The following is a 17,429-nucleotide window of genomic DNA, read 5'->3' on the forward strand; positions in this document are numbered from 1 at the left end:
AGCAAAATTGGCCCCAGAGCGGCCGCCCGAGGAGCAAACTAAGCCTGTTAGCGGCTTTGATTCAGACGTTTGGGGAAAGAGGGAATTCAAAGCGTGAGGCTGCTCCTCCTCCCATTTTTTTTCAGTCTTCTGCTGAAGCGGATTCATCCTGTCACTTGCTGTGGGCGCTCAGCACGTCAGAGCTGAGCACCCTTTCCTGGCAGCACGCGGTGGTTTTGGGATGTGCCCGGTATTTGGGTGGACGAGAGGAGAGGGAGCCTCTCTTCGCAGATGCTTTGGCTCTTTTAACCCCCGGGAAAACGACTGACTTGTGAGACTTGAGGGAACTGCCTCCCTCTGCACGCTCCTTGCCGTTACATGATGAATCACATAATAATTGTATATTTATTGGAAAACAGCTGAGGAACTTTGCTAATGAATAAAATATCAGGTACCGGTGTATTTACATAAAAGGGTCTTTACCAGATGGGCAATGCTTTGAAATGAAGCAGGAGGAGGGTGAGGATTTTTTAGCCTCCTCGTTAGCCGGGAAGCCGAGCGCCATCCTTCAGCGCAGGTTTTGCTCCGAAGCCCCGCATTGTTTGAAAATCACGTTATCAGTTTAGCACGGCGAAGATGATCGTTGCCTCGGCGGGGTACGGAGCGGCTGATTCATGCGCGTACCGAACGCGACTGTCGCACTATATCACACCACTGCTGAAACCATTTTACTGGCTTTCCGTCATGCAACAAATTTATTTTAAAGTGTGTGGGCCTTATACTGCCTGGAATGGCTTTACTTGTACTTTAAATACTGCATAAACCAAATTTAGAGATATGTTTCTCGCTCCTCCCTGTTCTCTGCATCATTTTTTTTGCTTCTGACTGTCCAATTGGCTGCAGTAATTCACTGCAGCGGAAGACGTTTCTTATTCCAAGAGTGCCAGCTCCTTAACCTTTATAAAATTAGGGAGAATGAATCACTCATGACTTTTACATCTTTCTCGAACACAAGTATTTGTTAGATGCTGGCTGCCCAGGGCAGTGCTTTGCCTCAGTTTAACTTAGTTGTAAATGTTTGTAAATTTGCACATAATGTCTCAGCACAATGGAGACTACGTGCGCACACGTGGATTTATTGAGAGGGACACTAAACATATTTCAGCCGGAGGAAAGGAAGACGAGGTACTTATGTGTTTTATTGTCCTATACAGTATATATCGGCATCTCATATTTTGTGAACATAAATGCCAGGTTGACTCAAGAGATCTATGGATCAAGTGTTGTTCGTAACCTGCGCTGAACGCTTCAAATTGCATTAAAGTTTCACCTCGGCAGCAAGGCCTTTTGCCATCTTTCAGTAACCCTGGTGCACCGGGAGACGCCTGGCGCTGGTTTTTTGGAGCACAGGATGAGCACACCATGGCCAAGTACGAGGGAGTAGGATGTTGAGGTTGCATCTGGCCACTGTTCATTTTTAAGGGACAAATGACTGTTTTAGCTTGGTTTGTGAGTTTATCCTGGTTTTGGCGGCGTGAGGGAGCAGGTCCCTGTCCCAGCTCCCTCCCCTGCAGCCCGAGGAAAGGAGCGAGGGTGCCCTGTCCAGCTGTGTCCCTCGCTGTCATCCCTCTCCTGCATCCAGATGTTTTGGTGCATGCACGCCAGATGGGAAGAGGCACCGTGGGACGTGCCAGTCCCCCACCTCGCTGGGCTTGGGGACAAGCTCCCCTTTGGGCAGGACAGAGCACCTCTGCCTGCCCCTTTCCTCCTCCAAGATAGGCAAGGAGGATGGTGTGCTCTGAAGCAGCTCCTTCACCACAGTCAGCTCCTGCCAGAAACATGCCCAAGCCCGCCTGCCGCCGGGAGCATCCGACACCTACGCACGTCTCTTAACAAGGTGCGGTTTGCATTTGGTTTTGTTTTACTTCCACGCTCACCTCCGCGGCTGTTGTTTCTTTCCCCAGAGGTGCTTCCCTCCGCGGCAGAGGGCCTGCTGATCCCCACCGCCGGGGATGACAGGCCGTTAGCAAAGGGGACACCGCTCAGCGTTATTAACACAGCGTGGGGTTTTCCTGAGCACCAGAAAACAACAGGCTATTACAGAGATACGACCGCACTTTTCACAGCTGGATCCAAGCACACAGATGCAGCTACTGCGCTGTCGATGACAACAAACAGCCGCCTTCTCTGCGCCGGTGAAAATGATGCGTGCGGATGGGGATGCCCCCATCCATTCCTCTCCCTCAGGGCTCAGGCCCCGACTCTGCAAGGATGGAGTCACCTGCAAAGGACGAGCTGTTGTTTAACCCTTTGGACCTGCCACACACCTCCACAGTTTCCTTTCTCATGGATAAGGATTGGGAGTTATCATGAACGCAGAGAAAGCCAAGATGGAGTTTGCTGAGGTCAAGCAGGTTAGGAGGTACGACGGCATTGATTTAATAAAGGCTGAATACGCCACCATTCAAATCAGCGTGACAGTGTCTCACCCTGTGACACATCAGCTTGCCCCAGACGACAGGAGCAAATTTTCTCAGATCAATAGAGCTGACAGATTTCACAGTTCCCCACCCTGTGTGGTGCTGACCTCCTTGCACCTCTGGCTAATATTAGTAGCAAAGATAAACATTTAACCTTCCATAAATAAAGCAATAAAAAAAAAAAAAACAACAAAAAAATCCCAATTTAAACCATTCCCGGTGTTCAGGAGCTACAGAGGGAATGAAAGACTGAAGCAGAGGAGTGTGAAACCTGAAAACTGCAGAATCTCCTTCGGGGAAGACAAGGATAACTTATTAAGAAATGTTTTCAGCCCTGATTTAACACTCATCTGAGAAGTCCTTCTCTCTAGATGAGGTAGGAGCTGCAGAAAATGCCCCTGTTGCCACCAGCGGTTAAATTAGTCCCTCTGGTCAGGCTGCCATCGCTGCTGCTGCCAGCTGAGCGGCGGTACTCGACATCTTGCCGCTTGTATTTCACCTGATGAGCAGGGATGAGGGGAAAGCATCCACCCGCAGGAAGCAAACAGAGGGAGACGCGGGATGAGGAACGCCACTGAAATTTCAGACGGGCTGCCGGGACGCCGCTCTGACGGCTGTTTTCTACGACTGTCGCCAACCAAATTTTGTGGCTTCGCGCCGCTGCATCCTTTTATGATGAAGTTCCCTCAAAGAATAACTCGTTCGCTTTAATCATGTTTGCTCCGAGATTTATGGCTTGATGCTTATTCACTGGCGGAGCTTCTCGACACGAAATGTCAGTAAGCCTGTTATAAATTGCTCCTGGCATTCCTGCTCTATCTTTTATTTGGCCAGGAGTATTTCTACCTGAAAGTGATAAATTCCTGCTATAACTGCTTTATGTGCTTCAGTAATTACACTGTACAGGGATGGCGGGGGCTGCGTCTATGGAGGTACAACCTCAAAACCAGAAACCTGTAAGAAGTGGGAGATTGGGCTGAACCCTGAGGTGCTACTGGATGCACAAGCTGAGGAAAAAAACACCCTCAAAACCCAAAGTGACGGTGACTGGTGAGGTCTCTCTGTCAGACTGAAGCTGGTGAATGGCTGGAAGAGAAGGAAGAAAATTAAATTTTTAAAGTCGGGGCGGAAAGGGATCGGCACAGGGCGGGCGCCCTGCCTGGGCTGGGCACCAGGCGTGAGGGAAGGATGCCCTCAGCATCACGACGATGCACTCGCCTGCCCATTTCAGGCTTCGTTTGGGTAGGAGATGTTTGTGCTGTGTTAGGCACGTTCGTTATAGATAAACGGATACTGGAAAGACGTATATAGACGCATCGGGTTTGGGTATTTGATCGATTTGGATGCTACTGAAGTATCTCAACTCCGAATTTCATGCTGGCTACCAGCCAGCCCGCCATTCTCCTCAGCCCTCCCCTCAGGGTGGCCCCTCCCCGCTCCCGAAGCGCGGGAAGCGCGGGGGCCTGAGGGAGATGAGGGTGGTTCCTCTGGAGGCGCATGCGCGCTGGCGGGCGTGTAGCCTTCCGCGCTTGCGCAGTGGTGGCGGGCGGGGAATTCGGAGCAGTGGCAGCAGCAGCAGCGAGAAGCGATGCGGGAGGCGCTGCGCGGCCGCTCGGGCAACCGGCCGGCCCCGGTCGGCCAGCCCCTCACCGCCGCCCCCATGGCGCCGCCCGGCCCCCCTGGGCCCGCACCCGCGCCGCGCTGGAGCGGCTGGAGAGGGCGCTGAGCTGCTCCCGCTGGTAACGGATGCCCCCCCCCCCCCCCTTCCCCTTTCCGCCCCGGCCCCGCGGCCGTTACGCCCCGGCTGCCGGCCGGGGAGCGGGGCCGCCGCTGGCGCTGTGCCCTTAAGGCCGCGGGTGTTAAAACTGCCGCGTTTCTCCTTCCTCTGCCCACAGCGCCGGCGTCCTGCGGGAGCCCGTGTCCCTGGGGCAGTGCGAGCACGTCTTCTGCCTGTAAGTAAGCGTGGTGCGCCGAGGCTACGGCCGCCCCGCCTCCCTCCCCGGGCCGGCGGCCCTTTGAAGGGCGCCCCGAGGCCCCCGCCCTCCTTGCTGCCGTGCTTTGGAGAAAGGGCTGGCGCCTAAGGGAGGTGGGCACCGGTGGTGCTTTCTGGCCGGGGGGCTGAGTGGGAGAGGAAAGCGGGAGCTGCTGTCCCTCTCTAGGTCCGGCTCACTGCTCTGGGGCGGGTGTCTGGCTTGCCAGAGCGGAAGCCAAGCTTTCTGAGTGCTGGTTGAGGCTTCAGAATGTTGGCCAGGTGTGAAGGGAACCCTCAGTCTGATGGTGGGGGGAGTCCACTCGTAGTGGGGTAGGAGGCAAAGCTAGGTTCAGTTCTTCTTGTCATCTCCAACTCCTTTCTCTTCCTCTGTTGAAAACAAACAAAAAAGAGCAGCCTGGAAAGATGCTTTCTGTTTCCAAGGGGATTTTGCTCTCCTTGAGAGGACTGGGTGCTGCTTGTCATTGCTTTGGCCTTCTGCTATGCTAATGGCTTTGCTCCTTCAGGTCTGCCACTATAACTGTTCCTGTATTCACGTCCTTCCAAACATGTTGGGATAGCATGAGTACCTCTGCTTATAGTTTGTCGAATAATCTGAGTGTTTAAAAAAAAACGGAGTTAAGTTAGAAACATCCTGCCAACGAGGCAGTTCTGAGGAGGTGGTAGTCACTTGGACTGTCGTGGGACAACTCACTGCATCGTTGGTACGGGCAGAGTCTGAAATGTTCATGCTCCAGAACCTCATTTGGGGAAGGTGGTGGAACCTTCTGGCTGTCCTGTATGTTGCTGCTCTTCATGGCATGCAAATGCAAACATGGGGTGTTAAAAGGTCAGTCATATATCTTAAACAGTTTCTCTGCACAGCACAGATGTGAGCTGTCTATTAAAATCCTATGCTTGTTACGGTGGAGAGGATAGACACTTTCTAACCTCTGCTTGTAAGCCAGTCTAGATATTCAGCTTTGCCTCTTGTTACTACTGTAATCACTACGTCAATAAAAGCAGAGGAAAACCCTCCTTCCCTCCCTCCCTCCCTTCCTCATGGCTGTGTATTCACTCCCTGTCTTCAGCTGCACCTTTCTAATGGGAGCTTAAAGTGCCAAAGGCCTGAAGAGTAAAATACTAGCAAAAGATTTTCTTGCATTTTAAGGATAACTGATTATGGGATAGATGCCCTCAGCATCTCTTCCCCCCAGTATGGATGTATTAAAAGATGCATAAATGATTTATTTCTCTCCAGACATGCGAGTTCTTTCCCAGCTTTGGCCATTAATTGCGGTAGAAGATTCTGCTGTCTGAAACAAATTTTTTGTTATTTGTTCCGTTTGTACTACCTGTCCACAGAGTACTTGGTAAAGTAACCCCCAGAAGCTTGTACAAATTATTTATAAATATGTTCATATCTATCTTATAAAATGTTTTTTTTTTCTGAGATGCAGTGTGGATTGCTGAAGGGTAGCATAAGGGTGGCTTAATAAACATAATTGTTTAGTTGTTGGGCATCTAAGGCTTTGTGGTTTTATTTTGGATAACCCCATTGTATTCTAGGTGATAGATTTCAAACACCCACTGTGTGTTGAAGTTTTTTTTTTTTTTTTAAGAAAAATTTTCAAGGCATCAGAAGATGATGCAGTTTGCATTGAGGAGGCTGGAAAGCATAGCTAACCCGAGTCTTAAGCACTCATTAGCAGCTATTTCTTACTCCAGAAAAAGTTTATTTGCTATTATCCAAGTTACTGTTATACCCGATCTTTCCTCTTTTGTATGCCTGACCTTTTAGTCATCAATTTAATGTGTCCTTTGATGACTGAGTCTTGGATAGCGGCTATTTTATTAAATAAACCTGAGGAAATTTAGATTCATTTGTTTACAAGCAAATTTGGTAGGGCGTGGGTTGAATCTGCAGTATTCTGTCATGAACTGATTCTGATCCATTGCTACAGACATTTATTAATACACCCAGGAAGGAGTGGGATGAATGGCCGGAGCTGGCTTCTGATATATGAAGTGAAATATGTGAAACTAATGAACTGCAATAATCAGGTCACACATAATGTAACTGGTTCTCCCTCAGCATGGGTTTTATTATGGGCAGGGATATTTATTAAGATCAGTTTCTGCAGTTTTGTCTGAGTAACTCTACTAAGTTAGTTACAGTCCTTATCCATTAACTATAAAAACCCAACAGCTAGAAGTAATTGGGAAATGTCGCGGTATAAAAGTCATTCTGCGTTTCCTTTGCACTACCTTTTACAGACGTGGGAGACCTGAGGCCAACTTTCCTAGAGAACGAGAGCTGGTTGGTTCTTATCTTTGCTCCAAGTGATTTGTCAATGTCATCTAGAATATGTCAGAGCCAAGAATTGTACTTCAGTCTCCCGATCATAGCAGTGTCTCAACCGCGAGGTCCTTTGCCTACTCAGAGCAGGCTGTTGAAAGCATAAAACACACCTAGCAGCAATTTTTACCTACTAGATTTCCTGTCTTGGAATTAACTGAAGGCATGATACTTGTGTGATGTTTGAGGGCGAGATGCCAGTGCAGAGAACAGATCTGAAAATAACTCTCCTCTTAAGGAAAGTGGTGGTAGTTATAATTCTGGTATTGTTAACTGATATGCTACTAGTTTTGCGCTGTATGACTGTCAGCTTCCAAGCTGACTATATGTTTAGAGTCTAGATGCATAGACTTTGATCTTCCTCTCCAGGTAGCAGCGCCTTGATATTACTCGCATTCTGTTCCTCTGAATGTTTAACACGATCTGCTCACGTTTAATTTTATACCTTTGGCTAGAATTGTGCTATGTGGTGGTAAGGTAACGGAGACTTTTGAAATTAATTCAGTCTTGGGTATGTGAAATTATAACCTGTATTTAATAGGATAGATTGGAGTTGAGAAGTAACAATGGCCCTTGAATGTTGCAGTTCAGATGGCAAATCATAAGGTCTTCTCACTGGACTAATCAAACGAATAAAAGATTTTAGGCTCGTATGGGGTGAGTAGCATTACTAAGAAGCTACAAGTGTTAAATGACCTTTACCGAGTAAATCTGTTTCCCCACCCACCCCACCGTGATCATCTCCTGACATAAATTCTCTGAAAGAGAAAAGTGATGGAATACTCTGAACACCTGCAGATCCTCATGGGAATTCTTACAGAAAAGCGTTCAGACAGATGAAACTTCACAATATCAGGAAAATTATAAGTAGGAAAAAGTGGAAATGATAGTTTACTATGGGTTGGCTTTCTGTCACTTGTTTAAAAATAGAAGGCTGCAGAAGAATAGCCCTACCTTTAGCTGAGGTGTAAAAGAATGTGTAGTTTTAACTGTTCAAGCCTAATTGTTATCTGGAGACAAACAGCAACGGAGCTTTAGCATACCTTGAAAATTTGGATCAGCTTGTGAGTCTGTGGGAGTCACAAGATATCGTGTCTTTCATGACAGCGTCCTGACAAGGCTCTGCACTTGGCTTGCTTAATTATGGCTTGTCACTTGCCGTGATAAATATGTCCTCTCCTGCATTTGTGACTAACTCAGGTGGGCTTTACAATAGTGGTTTGTCAATGCTAAAATAAGAGTTTCTTGCTGAGCGTTTGGCTGTGAAAAGGTTGATAGCAAGTACAGTAGATAACTTATGCTGGATAATGGATTTTTACATTTGACTTTCAGATCTTGCGTGGGTGACTGTGTTGGCACAGAATGCCCAGTGTGCCACGTGCCAGCCTGGGTGCAAGATGCACAGATAAACCGGCAACTAGATAACATGATTCAGCTTTGCAGCAAACTGCGGCATCTACTGGGTGCGGACACCTCAGGTAAGAGCAAACCTGAGTCTCTGACAGCCGTTGAATCCAGACTGCTCCGTTTCATTTCACGGGCTTTATAGAGAATGAGCAGTGCAGCCCTGTTTAAGATTCTGACAGGCTGTTCCGAATCATGTTTGGAAATTTTGATTTGAAGAGAACTGTCTGTATGGATTGCTCGCTCTTTGAATCTATTTTACTAAGAAATCTGCATGAGCGGGTTAGTCCATAATTCATTAGAATCTGTCTTCCAAAATGAGACAAGAGTGGGATAGATTCCCAAGTCATGTGGCAGTTAGTTGCAGAAACCAAGGGCACAAGTTGTCGTATCTTGTGCTCTTAGGGGAGCACAAATGTGTAATGTTCTGCAGCGAACACTTCTTTAGGGGGGCCCTGTTAAAGGATTAATGCATATATTCTCTTGCCCTTTGTGTATTTGTGCACCAAGGCATGCATGCTGTCCCAGTAATTTTCAGTTTAGGGTTTTTGCACATGGCAAAAATTATCTGTGTTCCTTGCCTAAAAGGGGAAGGAGGCAAGTCTTAAGTCATTTATTTTCTGGTCCATAACAATCAGCTAGTCTGCTACAATGGAATTTTGTCATTGCTGACTGTGCTAGAAGATTGTAGAGATCGTACTCTGGGAATTCATCTCTTTATCAAATTTTAGGCTGATTGTCAAAGTAGGAAAAAATGAAGTGAAGTAAGCGTAGGTGAATGTATGTCTCTTCTGCAAGCTCAGAGAGGAGCATTTTATGTAATACCAAGTTTTAGAAACATTCATTTAGCTGTCAGATACAGAAAAGGTAATTATTCCTTCATTGTTGCTTCCTAATATGTTTGTCTAAATTAAAGATTCTAAGTCTAATCCCATCAGCACCTTCATGTTCATTTATGGGGTAGCTCTTTATTGACATCAAAATGCATTTAAGTGAGGAGGCTGGAAGCCTATGTCCAACTGTAAAGGAATACATTTTATAGAGAGATAAAATCCTGTGGTGATTAAATCTTCTGGAGCATAGAAAATATAGATGATGGCTTAAATAGGATTTCAGGGAAACATTTTAAGTGTGAAGGCTTTTAAAAACATAGTTGGAAGAGAATCTCTGAGAGGAGCTATTCGTGATGCTGTAAATCAAGCATTTCAAATACAACATAGTAGTATTACTGATACTATTTAGATGTTTTGGAGAATTCTTACAGATGGATTAACTCTTAAAAATTGGTCTGACGTTTAGCTGTACTAGAAGTTGAATAGTAAGTTTAATCCCATAGTTCTTCTAAAATAAAGTTTGCATGCTATGGCTATGCCACAGAACAAAATGAGGTTCTTTTTATCGTTCCTTGTCCGGACTTAAACTTGAATTTTGTGTCTGCTTTTATAGTAGTGTTTTATTTGGAGCTAAAGTTATGAACTGATGTGGGAGATTACTTTCCATCACTTGTAGTCTTTGCAGTGTACTAAGAATTAATGGCCTTTTGGATGTTTCATACTGAGGTTAAGGGAAAAACCTCCTGAGTTGGTTATAGTTCACTGTCAGAAATAGTTTGAATACATGAGTAAATGAGCACACCTCTAACAACAGCCAATTATGTGTTGTACTATGGCAAATCACAGGATGCTGTAGCTTTAGAGATTTTTGAGAGCAAATCCTTTAGGATGTTTTGTCACTCATCTCTGGCAAATCTGTCACCTCTCATAGATGTATGTCTTGAACTTAATATATTCAAAGTGAAATATGTTTGAGTTTGGAGAATCAGGGCCTCTCTTGTTAAGGAGTTGCTTTCATGTTCTTACGGCACTGTACTTCTGCCACGTTCCTGTCAACAGTATTTTCTTTGCTTTTTCGTTAGAAGGTCAGAAATTGTATTTTATGTTCCAGTAAAGGAAACAGACCGAAAAATCAGTCTTTCTGTGGAGGAAAGGAAGAGAAGCAGTTGAAAAAGGAATATTTCCATATATTTGTTTTATATCCCTTTTGCATATTTGTTTTATAGGCCTTGTTTTGAGACAATTGTGGCTTGTCTCAAGGCTTCTGTTTGAGATCCTTGTTGACACTGAAGTTTCTAATGCAAATGCATCATACTACCCATTTTTTAATCTATAGCAGACCTAGTGAACGCAGTAAGTTGTGTGTGTTGTCTTTAAAAAACCACAGAACTACGGTGACTGAAAAAGATAGGGTTAGGTTAAGCTCACATGTTGAATATTTCAAGTATAAAAATCCCTGTACCCTGAGGTTCCACAGTAGATATGAGAGGGATTTCACTTTGTACTCCAATGGGATAAGAATAGCTTTTTGCCGAACAGTGTGTGCGTTCTAAGAAGCAGCAGCAAGTAATTCAGGAAAGACTGCACAAAACAGCTAATATTTCCCTTTTAAATTAAAGGGAAGATCAGCAAATTGCACTACAGAATAGTACTGGAGCGACTGAAGGGGAATTAGCAAAAAACGAACCTGAAACTGGCTAGAAAATTCAAACTGTAGGTAGCAAATGCTGAGTCTCAAAATTAATTCACTTGTTAGAGATGTTATATCCTTAGTTTGTGGCAAGGTGAGGAGAGCTGTCTGACCTTTTCACTGCCTAGTGTTGTACCTTTACGAGGGTAACGGGAAGCTGGCTGGCAGGCTTCATAGATGGCATGTCTGCACCTCAAAATCTTTAGCTCTAACGTTGCAGAGTCCAAGACATCTTGAGAATTGGAGTTGGTGGGATGATAGGCTTCATAGGTGGGTAATTAGTAAGACCTTGTTGAATCATGGACATAGTATATATAGTATACTAGAGATGAAGACGGTTGATTTACAGTAATGATTTTGAAAGTGAATTTTAAATACTTCAGCAGATTTTTCTGTGTGATGTTCTTTAAGAAGAAGAGATTGTTGTAAATTTTCACAACCACCATTTATAGATGATTTTACCTTATTCTTTGTAAAATAATCTGCTTCACTCTAACACAGTCAAACAGAAAGCCTTACTCCCCCCTTCTCATACAGAGCTAGACCTTGCAGGTGTTGGTCAAAGCTTCCTAAGCTTGTGTTGATGCTGGTGGACAGTAGGAGAGATTAACTTTTGATTAGTCTTTATGGTATCATAATTTACTTTCACGTTTACTGATGTGGAGGGAAAGATGTTGAACTCCTGTTGTAACAGATTACATTGCATTTCATGTATGCTATGACATTTTTCATAATAGCTAAAGATGAGTTTTTGCATAGCTGGAATTTCTCCCTTTTTCCCCGTGTTGAATACTTAACTTGCAAAATAATCATTCTTCAGTGAAGGCACTAATGTTGCACAGATGGTACCAAAGCACTTCCCTTTGATTTTTAATAAGGGACTAGTTTGTCAAAGAGATTTCTCAACTTCTGTTCTGAAACCCATAATAGAGAATAATTTGAAAGGCACACAATGTGCATCATTATATTCCTTTGATGCAGATTAATGATAGCTAAACCACATTTTCTAATTGCTCCTTTTTTTCCTGCTCTAGCCTGTTATTGCACTACAGCAGAACTTGGAGATGTAGCTCTCTAGTTGCAAGGCACTGCATATCTCCTAGTATTTTTGTCTACTCTCAACCCTTTTAACACTTAAGAAATTCAACTCTATTAAATGTCAACATTAAGAAATTTGTGCTTATTATGTGCAAATAAGTCTAATTTAGAAAGAATTCGGTTAATATATTGTGTATATGAATGTTACATTTAATAGGTAATGGAGAGTAGATTTGCTGCATTTATTATAGGCTGATTCTAATACTGTTATTGTGGACAGTCTTTACTGCAAATGCTTAAAATCTAGAATAGTAAGGCATGCTTTACTGATTTATCTTGTCTCAATGCATCTCTAAAAATTTTGGGAGGGTACTTTTTATGTATTAAAAAGACTATTAAATCTTAATCATATATAGTAATTTTTTCATTCGTGTTGAGAAGCAAGCTCTGGCTTCCAGCTTGGAGACAACAAAGAATTCCTTTGGATCGATTTTTCTATGAGCAATTTTCTCTGAAGGTAGCTTAACTGAACGCACTTAGCTACCAGATAATACCCTCTTTATATAAATTCACATTTACATATTAAACCATAAGAACTTCCTTTCTGTTTCTTAGCACTGTCTCTCTTCTCTCTCTCCCTCTCACAGCTCTGAGTCCATCAAAGGATTAGATTTTCAGGGAGGGTAGATTGGCCATTTGTCCTTATTACTTCTACTCCCTACCTTGTACGCTTTGGAAATGGAGGAAAGGGGCAGCAGAGACTAAGAATAACGTTTTTTTGCAGATGCTACGCAGAACTGTTCAGGTAAAGTTGGTGTTAGCTACAGAGTATTCTGTAGGATGGAGTTATTGAAGAATGGCTGAGACACAACACACACCTGGGCAGAAATTGCAGTTTCTTCCCCAGTAGGCTGTGGATATGCCCCAGGTGTGCATGGCTGGCCTCTCCATGGGATGGATCTCTTTCACAGTATCTGTGGTCTTTTCATCATGTTCTGCAAGTACCTCCCTGTTCTAAGACATGCAACCTACTCTTTTACACCTCAAGTAGTTGCATGTGAGGAAGAATAATCCTGGGAAAGTATTTATTTGGTGTATTTTCAGCAGGTTTTTAATAACCTGACTAGTAAGTCCCTGCTGAGCAACCAGTAATGAACAGATCAGTTTAAGAACCCTTGTGGTTGATTTTTCAGAAGCTTTCTTGCTGCCAGAAGTGGTATATACATAACTTCCAGTGTAAATACTTAATTGTGTTATGCTGCTTTAGAGAGTACTTCTGAAGGACAGTGCCTTTGATTGAATTTGTCACTTGGACTTTAAAGTCTTACTGTGCTATACACATCAAAAAGAATTCTGGCCATCACAAAATTGTTGCACAAATTACTTTTGCAAGCTGATTTTATTCTCGCTCTTTATTTGGAGTTGACTGATAGTTCTAGCAAGGTAAATATTTTCGAAAGAAATCTGCTAGTTGTGTAAACAGGGAAGGCAAGACAAATAAATAGTAACTGTTTTATATTTTGCATCTGCTTGCAATCAAGCTCTTCCTTTTTTTAGATGTTATTGTCAGAATGAAATTGGATATGATATCTTTCTGAAGGCTAGCTAGTTATGAGATTTCAGTCTCAATTTCAGTGCTTTTTTTCCTGTTTGCACCAAGCCCAGCCCTACAGGAAAACCAAGTAGCTGCAGTTCTGTACTGGAGGATTATCTTTAGATACCTAAATGATTGATTAGCTAGCCTCAAGCTGTATTCTTAAAGACACTTTTGGTCTGATGCCTTACATATTCCTCTAGCTAAATCTCCTAATATCTAGCATATTTTAATTCAAGGGGTAAGTAGGGTAATTTAAATCAAGATTGAGGAAACATTTAAGCCTGAAATACTGCTTTAAAAGAAAACTGCAAATGTCTGTTTTGGTATTGAGTTACTAGCTATACAGTTCTGTTTCAAGTGAAATTTCAAACGTATTTTTTTGTGGCTGAGGGATTGAGACTAGTTTGTCTGCTATCTGTGAGGTTATCACAGCTTGCTGTGGAAAACAGGCTATAGTTACTAACACCAAAAATAGAAGAGAAGGTATGGAGAAGACAAATTATCAGGAGAAAGTTAATGCACTGAAGTGAAAGTAATACATTGCTGCAGTGAGTGTCTGTCACTTCTAATAATCGAGGCTTTGTATAGCTTATTTCAAGAATGTTTAAAAAACCCCACTAATCTTGATCTTAGTTCTGTTTAAAACTAATAATAATAATACCCTGCTTACCTCACTAGGCAAAATTAATATTGGTTTTGTGATTGATTGCTATAAATCACCAACACTTTTGTGAATGGTAGTCCCTGAGGTTGGAGGCAACAGAAAGAATGACTTGCGCGTTTACGTTGGAGGATTTGTCCAAGTAACCTAAAATAACTTAGGCTTCCAAGAAGGAATCTGGAAAAAATCAGTGTTAGTTCTTTTGCACTGAAAGAGTTGTTGTCAAATTAAATTAGTGTCTAACTTTATGCTCCTTAATTTATTCTTAAGCCATTGAGGACACCATTTATAGCCGTTGTTCTCAACTGTTATTTCATGCACTGGGAGTATAGGATATTCCTCCGTCATCTTGGTTATTGATTTGTAATATGCTGTACAATGTGACTTACAAAATTGCTCCACCGCATATTTTTAAAGAAATGTTTGAGATCATCAAAATGTTTAGCTTCCTTGGAATTATTTACTACCAAGGTGTAAAGGATCAAATGACAGGACACAATTACTTACAGATCTTCTATATATTCCTCTGATTCACCTGCTATATCTGTGGAATCAGTCGAAATTTCTCAGGAATGTTCAACATTCTTATAAGGATGTTATTTTTGCTTGCTTGCAGTTATTCTTCCTGTTCATCTTCAGATGAACTGTAATATCTTTTTAGAAAATTGTTTCTGTGCTCTTTGGTGTATGCACAGACTACTTTGTTAAACCTATTTCCAAGGAAAACTCAGTGAGAGAACCAGCTTCTCTCCTTTCTCTAACCTGGTCAGAAAAACTTTGTGCACGTGCTGCGTTGTGTACCCAGACTATTGAAGAAACTTCTCTACCAGAGTGCTCACTTGCCTAGTGGATAGCTTTAGCTGCACTGGGATCGCTGAACTCCACCATGGCGTGTGACGTTGCCAGTTGTTTTAAAGCCATTACATGTGTCTTTTCAGAAGAAATGGAGGCACTCATAGGTTGTATTTAGTAACACTTCATCAGTTATTACAGTTGTTATTCTCATATTTTTTCTTTGCGATGTTCTACTGAAGAGCATTCTAAATTATTTTTCCTCTTCCCTGGTGCACTTAGGTTCAACGGAAGATACGTCCACACCAACTGACTCAGACTTTGGAAAAAAGAGTAAGAAGGAACAGATAAAAATGTGGTTCAGTCCAAGAAGTAGGAAGATTCGATGCGTCCTGAACAAGAGTCAGCCTGAGACTAAAAGCAATGACCTCTGTCAAGACACATCTTCAATTTATGATTTCTTTCCTTCCCCTCCTCATGAAGAGCACTCCAAGCCAACAAAAAAGCCAACACAGAGACAGAGTAAGAAGATGAGGAAGAAACGTCTAGCAGACATTAACAAAGTGTGGAGCTTAGAGAAGCCTGAGCAGAAAGGAGGAGTTGAGCAGAAGACTTCCAAGGAAAAGCGTGTGACCATCTGCAGTCAACCAGTAGTCCTGTGCACCGCAGAACCAAATAGCCCTGAAGAGACACTTCAGCAGGAGTCTACAGAGGAAGCTGACTCCAGCAAAAATACAGAAAATGTGGAAATATTGCCACAGGTAAAATCCTCAGAGAAGAAAGATAGGAGTGAGGTTGCGTGCCCTGCACAAGTCAGCAAGGAAAAAAATTGTGCTACAGAGACATCACTGTCAATAGAAAATGAAACTACACCTTTAAAACGTGGAAGGGAGCAATCCAGACTTCCAGTTACTTCTCAGTCTAAAAGACCAAGAAGAACTGAAAGGAGCATTGTTGGGAAGCCAGTCAGTCAGGCAGGCTGCTTAGAGTTACCTCAGGGTTGCCCCATCTCCCCAGCGACTGAACACAAGACACCAGTTCAGATTCCTTCCTCTGTATCACAACTCACTGACACCGTAATGAAGACAAGAAGCTCTGCAGTCTTTCAAGCAATAAATAGTCCTTCACTTTCAAAATCTCCCTCTACCCCGTCTACTTCTAAGACTTGTAATCAGGTAGGAATACCACACAGTCCTTCTGTGTTGAAGTCCCCTGGTGGTAACACAATTGCCAGAAGAAATTACAAAGGAGAGACTTTGCTCCATGTTGCTTCCATCAAGGTAGGACCATCATCTTCTAGTTCAACTTTAAACACGGGTTTAAAAAGACAATGTTGTATTAAAAATATCCTGGAAACCAGTTACTTCAGTACAACCTATTTCGGGGGGTGGAAATCTCATTTTGTGGTCTTTTTCTTCTAGGTTTATTAGGGAGTTTCCAACCTGATTCTCTGATTTCATAAAGAAATGACTATTGGAATGATCAAAGATAGTTATACTTGAGAAACTCAATGTACTACAGTGTCAGTTATACTATGAGCTCTAGGAAGTGATCAGCATTCAAATGTTTGGCCTTATGTGCCAGAAAGCTGTCTCTGTGATTTTTCATAAGGAGTTTAGCGAAGTATTTCAGATCTCGCTGAGTGATCTTGATCAGTTTAACCTGACCTGGTAACTCAGCCAGGACAAGATCTGAATTATCTACTTAAAGATAACACTATGCAACCTTAATTGAAGTTAACTATTATATAATCTTTGAGATCCTCCACCTGATGCAAATGTTGGCTCAAGAGGAACGAAATGCTGCACCATGGGATTCCCATGCTGAGCCCTATGCTCTGAGCATGCTGTCCTCACAGATAGTGGAGAAGGGAGAATTAGGAGAGAGTTGGGATGTTCTCAGTAGACTTCACTTTTATGTAGGATCAATGTTGTTCTTGGAATGACAGCTGTCACTCATTTTGCTGTTATTACCTTAGCTGGTTCCTGCTGTGGTAGAACTTCATGGCTTTGCTCTTTGCAAGGGCTGTCCTTCCTATTACTATGTAAAAGCTGCATGCAGGTAGGGTGAGTTGAATGCTTACAGTCAAACTCATCAGATGCACTAACATGGCAGCTCTCTTCTCAGAGGTCATTTCAAAGAGTTTGTAGTCTGGCAATTTAAATGTACTTCGTGCTAAATCATAATATAGAAATACTGTGTGGTTAATGAACTGCCTATACTGATAGAATCGATTCACCTGTAAGCATCCTGACATTTATACAGCACTTCTATTTGTTGAGACAAAGGCTGCTCTTGATAAATAACTGTGTCCTCTTTCAAAGGCATTCTAATAAGCCACTCCTGCTGCATGAGACCTATTTAAATGGAAGTGGCAGCTGAGCTGAGTTAAGTTCAAATATCTTACTTGGTGCCATTAATATGGAATTAGGGAGGAGAAAATGAAACACTGTCCTCACAGGACTCAACAGCTTTAAAGAATAGATCTCTTGTTACCTCTCATCATAAGTCCTGTATATTCCTCTTTAATAAAGCACTGTTTACAAATTATCCTTCTATGATTTTCTGGGAATTTGTAAGGAATACGGTCATGACTGACTGGTTCTAAAAAAAATTGATCTACCTTG

At 42.9% G+C, this 17,429-nt stretch overlaps 1 protein-coding gene across 1 annotated transcript in view; it reads left to right on the plus strand.

Annotated features, from left to right (window-relative positions):
• Positions 1–4,047: 4,047 nt before the first annotated feature.
• Positions 4,048–17,429, plus strand: part of BARD1 (BRCA1 associated RING domain 1) — a 45,097-nt gene continuing 31,715 nt past the window's right edge. The window contains 5 exon segments of the mRNA XM_050900062.1: positions 4,048–4,125; positions 4,128–4,198; positions 4,355–4,411; positions 8,120–8,265; positions 15,085–16,082. Coding sequence (XP_050756019.1) covers positions 4,048–4,125; positions 4,128–4,198; positions 4,355–4,411; positions 8,120–8,265; positions 15,085–16,082 — 1,350 coding nt within the window.

This window comes from Gymnogyps californianus, chromosome 7 (assembly GCF_018139145.2).
Source record: "Gymnogyps californianus isolate 813 chromosome 7, ASM1813914v2, whole genome shotgun sequence".
Lineage (NCBI taxonomy): Eukaryota > Metazoa > Chordata > Aves > Accipitriformes > Cathartidae > Gymnogyps > Gymnogyps californianus.